This window comes from Pteropus vampyrus, unplaced genomic scaffold (genome assembly GCF_000151845.1).
Source record: "Pteropus vampyrus isolate Shadow unplaced genomic scaffold, Pvam_2.0 Scaffold343, whole genome shotgun sequence".
Classification (NCBI taxonomy): domain Eukaryota; kingdom Metazoa; phylum Chordata; class Mammalia; order Chiroptera; family Pteropodidae; genus Pteropus; species Pteropus vampyrus.
Genome location: NW_011889124.1, coordinates 161,029 through 165,904, shown reverse-complemented (window position 1 = coordinate 165,904; position 4,876 = coordinate 161,029). Strand labels below are relative to the sequence as shown.

The window sequence follows — 4,876 nt, the reverse complement described above, 5'->3', positions numbered from 1 at the left end:
ATGTATTGTAGTAACAAATAACATGTGTAAATTAAGTTACATTGTTATATTAATAGAAGCATATACATTATATGCTATATCACATCATAGACATCATGTTAATATTTAAATTTTAACTTGATAATATAAAGTAATACATACTTTATGTCCCACTCAATTTTTCAATTACATCTCCTCCTCCTCCCTGCACTGCACCACCCACGGCTACACGCCCAGGGTCTGCACTGAATTCCCTTCCAGAGGACAAGAGAAGTTTGTGTGGGGCAGAATGAATGGGCTGGGGACTGGGAGCATGTGGTGCAAGTAGGACACCAGGGTTCTCTGGACTTAAGTGAGTGCAGCCGAAAAAAACCAGCCTGCAGTCTGCTTCGGGCAGATGAACTAAGCCCTAGGACCCTGATGGAAGCTCTGGGGTATCTTTTCCCCTACTGCTCCTTGGGATTCAATCAGCGTTACAGTTAATAAACTCTTCTGGAGGGATGAGCATGCCTCCATGAAATGGCTTTGAGGAAACCAGTCATTTAAAAAAAAAAAAAAAACTTGCATAAAAACCCCTCAAGATAACACAGTCTATACTGTCTTATAAAGCTGCACCAAGCTCCTGGAAGAGTGAAAGGGAATAAATGAACACACCACACCACTGCTTGCTTGGGCAATTACCTTTACGGTCTAAGGAGCCTGAAGTATAGCAACGTGCATTTCCAGCAAAAGACAAAGCGCACCGCCCCACACATAAATTCATACCACGTCTTCCCTAATTGCCCTGGGAATTCTCACTGCTAGAAGTATGGATGTTTCCAAATCGTTCACCAGAGATGGAAATTAATCCCTAGATTGAAATTTCAGATTTTTCTACATTATACTATGTAGCCTATAAGAACTGGAAACCTGTGTGTTGTGTCCTTGGGGCAATGGTGGAAAGCTGTTCTCTGTAATTAGCTCAGTCTGGTAAGATAAGCAAGTGACTCGAGGTGTATCTCCAGCTGTGCTTCAGTGCAATCATTTTTATCCTTCCCTCAGTCTGTTTATTATCATCTATCATGGTCACTAAATAGAGTTTTGTCCCATCTTTTGGTTTAAAAAAAGCCCCCCACTTGTCCCGCCTGATGCATCACAGATCTAGCTGGGCCTTCCCCCGCTACACTTCAGGAAAGCATGCAGCCTACATCTGCAGTGACGAGGACCAGAGGTGCCAGAAGAAACCTCAGTCTTTCACAGCTCTTCGGTATTGTGTGGCCAAGAGGTACACCTCTGATGATTCTTTCCTGCTGGCTTCAGGTTTCACGATCCTTGTGTTCTGGAATTCCTCTGTCAGTCTCTTCTGCAACCGATGGCTTTGACTCCCAGCCCAGGTTTTACAAAGGAATGTTCCCCCAGGGTGCAGGATGTGGGGAGCCATGTCCAGCAGGGACAAGCACAGGCCAATGATCCTGTCATGATCAAGGCCCCGGATCCCTGTAGCGTTGGGTGCCATGTCACTCAGAATCACATCTGCTCTCCCACCAGGAAGCAGTTCTTGGATTCTCTGGAAGGTTCCCGGGTCAGTCACATTAGCAGGGCACAGAAAAGTTGCTCCTTCCAGGGGTGATATGTGAAGAAGGTCTACCCCGAGCACAAAGCCTACAGGAGTGCTGGGCTCTAAGGAAGAAATGGTGAGTGAGTTATTTACACCCTGAATTTTCTCACAAAAATACATGCAACAAAGTAATAGAGGACCATGGAGAAGAGCCCATGTGCAAATAATGTGTACACAGGTCTTTTTGCACTTTCTATACATCCTGTAAGAGCACACGGTGGGGCATTGGTGGTCCTGTCCCCTACAGCTGAGGGAACCAGCCCAGAAGAGCGGCAAAGTGACTGTCCCAGAGCGAAAGGCGAACCTGGGACTTGACTCTGACTTCACATTGTTCCCCGAGGCTGCTTTCCCTGAGGAATCTTATCTCTGAGCAGTCTTTTTGATAAAGTAGAAAATGATGCACTAGTTTATACAGTGCCTCTGGATTAAATCAACAAATCCACTCTTGCAGCCTAATCCAATTTCTTTCCATGGAGAAACTTAGAGACAAGCCGAGACGAGAGAAAGGCCAGATGCAAGATAAGGTCCAAAAACTGCTGCCTTGCTCGTAGTTGAGTGATACCAATCGTGAACTAAAAGATGTCAGTTTCACCTTACCTAAAGCAAGACTTTATGTCTGCACGACTGAGTCTACCTCCCCCTCCTCTCAGGCTGCACCCACATTCAGAGTCCCCCTCTGCACAAGCCCTGGCAGCCCCTCTCTGCATCACTTCCCTGCGTTGAGGGCTTTTGCTCTGCTCATGTGTCAGGGTTAAGCCACGGATTTGCTAGTTCGGTCTATTTAGTAAAAAGGGTGTTTTGCAGGGCGAGGAGGGAAATGGGTGTTTCATTTCTATGTAAAGATTAGAAGTCTAGGTATTTTTGCAGAGTAATATTTAAAAGGCCAAAACTCTCAATTTTCAGCTGTTAAGTGCAACATCCGATCTCACTTCACGCGCCTGTGCTCTTCAGCATCTCATACGTTGCCTCGGGAGGTGTCCAGTAAAGGCAAATGGCTCTGGCTGTAATTTTGCAACTTCTGGGAGAAAAAGAAACTAGGTCATTTTATCCACACAATTTGCTTCTGCCACTTTAGGGGAACAGAAACCACTGAAATCAGCTGTTATAATGTCTATGGATAGATTCAGTAATGGCAAAAGAACTTACATTTCTGACACAAATTCATCCACTCGGCCTATAAATATTAGAGCTAAAAAAAAATTAAGCTGTTCTCAAGCCCCTGAGGCATCCCAGCCACGAACGGGCTGATGAATGAACCAGTGGAGGAAGCGGTCCCAGGTCCGCAATTTCAGGTCACTGAACACAACCTCAAACTTCTCATTAGGAAAATGGCACAAATGTCCCCATTCCAAGGTGGGAGAGAGCTTTGTAAACTGTCACATGTCATAATACTAGTGCGTGCAGTACCCTGACTTTACAGCAGGAAATGTAGGTGGTAAGGACACCTGCCACGGCACTAGGCTCACCGGCCAGAGACCTGAAAGCAGCCCAGGTGAGACACCGGAGCGCTGCGCCGCTGACTAAGAGGGCGAGGTCGTCTTAGTCCTGTGGATGGTGGGTTTATCCGTGTATTAATCAGGGGAAACATTTTTACATAGAGAACCTCTGACAAAACCATCACACACAAAAGAAAAGCTGAGTCCCTCGGGTTTAGCCAGCATGGAGAACCTGGAGCCCTAGCAGGACCTCGAGGACACCCAGCGCTTCAGGTTCCGGGACCTGGACGCCTCCAGGGCGAGTCAGCAGTACTGTCAGGGAAAGATGTCAACAGACCAGGAAGTGAAAAAGGAGCTCCGTCAAGGCTCTAAGTCAGCAAGACTGGATGAAAGCATTTTGAAAAGAAAGTGTGTATGGCAGTTACGTGTGCGAAAACAAATTCTCCAAGGACGCAAACCACTATTAATGTGCTCGTTAATGTGGTATCATTTGAGGTGGTTGAAATTTTCATTACACCTTTCTCCCTTGTCTTTCATTTTGAAAATGCCAGTGTCCTATTTTTATTATTACTACTAAGCAACCAATTGAGACACCTGTGCCTTCAGAAAATTGCTCAACCCCTCCGTGTCCTCTGGCGGAGGGCAGCTGGCTCACGTCCAGAGTGGCCCTAAGAGCAGCAGGAGGCCCCACCTGTGCCTGCAGCGTTGACTCTCTGCACGGACACCTGGCTCCATGCACCAGGAGCCGCCCCACAGTCTAACACCCGGAGGCCAGGCCGTAGGATCCGGTGTTTCTCGTCCACCTCCAGAAGCTTGAAGGCACTTCGACACCGATAGCTCTCCAGCTTCGCAGCCTTCACAAACGGGTCTTTCAGGTGCCGCGTCAGCCACAGGTGCTCGGCACCGGTCCTAGCCTTGTAGTGACTGCCAGCAGTGTGCAAGCTTTGACGCTGAAGGGCACACACCAGCTTCCAGGACCTGATGAGAAAGAGGGCAGGCAGGCTGGCATCACATAGATCCACAGGTCACGAGCTCAGGGCAGAGCCCTTGGTGCAACCTGGGCATTCATAGAGATGAGGCAGGGAGGCCCCAAAGGGGAGGCAACTTAAGACCACGGCCAGAGTGCAGGTATTATGGGCCGACCTGTAGCTTCCCCAAATTTGTTTGTTGAAGTCCTAACCCCCAGAACCTCAAAATGTGACTGGTCTTTAAAGAGGTATTTAAGTTAAAATGAGGCCCTGATCCACTGGGACTAGTGCCCTTATAAGAGGAGCTTAGGACACTAGGGATGGCCATGTGAGGACACAGGATGGAGACGTCAGAGTCACCCTGCTGGCAGCCACCAAGCCTTCCTAATACTGGGTACCAGTGCTCACTACCGTTCTCTCGCCTGGCGCCAATTTCCACAGGGCTCTGCCAGACGGGGACAAGCTCACAGGACAGGTCCTTGCCTTGCTTAGTCCCCGAGCATAGGGCTAGCAGAGCCTGAGCTGCGCACTTCCTAACACCACGAAGCCAGCCCGCGTGAACAGGTGAAAGGCCATTTCCACGTCTTTGGCAAAATCGGGTTCCCAACAGTCTGTGGACAGCCAGGAGCGACCCATTCCTCCCCTCCCTGAACTCTCAGACCTACAAAATAGGTTCTAATCCATTTGTTCTGATGAGAAAAAGCTATCGCTCTCCCCTCGGCAACGGGCCAAAGCCCCTCCAGCAGAGATGGCTGACAGGATGGGGAGGCAGTAGCTCGGGAACCTCTGAAGGCCGGGGGGGGGTCTCTCGGGAAGCGGGTAGAGCGGTGCTGGGCGCCGGAGCCAACCTCAGCGCTCGGGGCCGGGGACCGGATCTGGGCGGCTGACCCCCGCCA

At 49.2% G+C, this 4,876-nt stretch overlaps 1 protein-coding gene across 1 annotated transcript in view; it reads right to left on the bottom strand.

Annotated features, from left to right (window-relative positions):
- Positions 1 to 644: 644 nt before the first annotated feature.
- The window catches only part of MRM2 (mitochondrial rRNA methyltransferase 2), a 10,594-nt gene continuing 6,362 nt past the window's right edge, over positions 645 to 4,876 (bottom strand). The window contains exons 4-5 of the mRNA XM_023522373.1: positions 3,704 to 4,037; positions 645 to 1,638 (exon numbers count right to left, since the gene is read on the bottom strand). Coding sequence (XP_023378141.1) covers positions 1,205 to 1,638; positions 3,704 to 4,037 — 768 coding nt within the window. The 3' untranslated portion in view covers positions 645 to 1,204. The remainder of the gene's footprint in view (positions 1,639 to 3,703; positions 4,038 to 4,876) is intronic.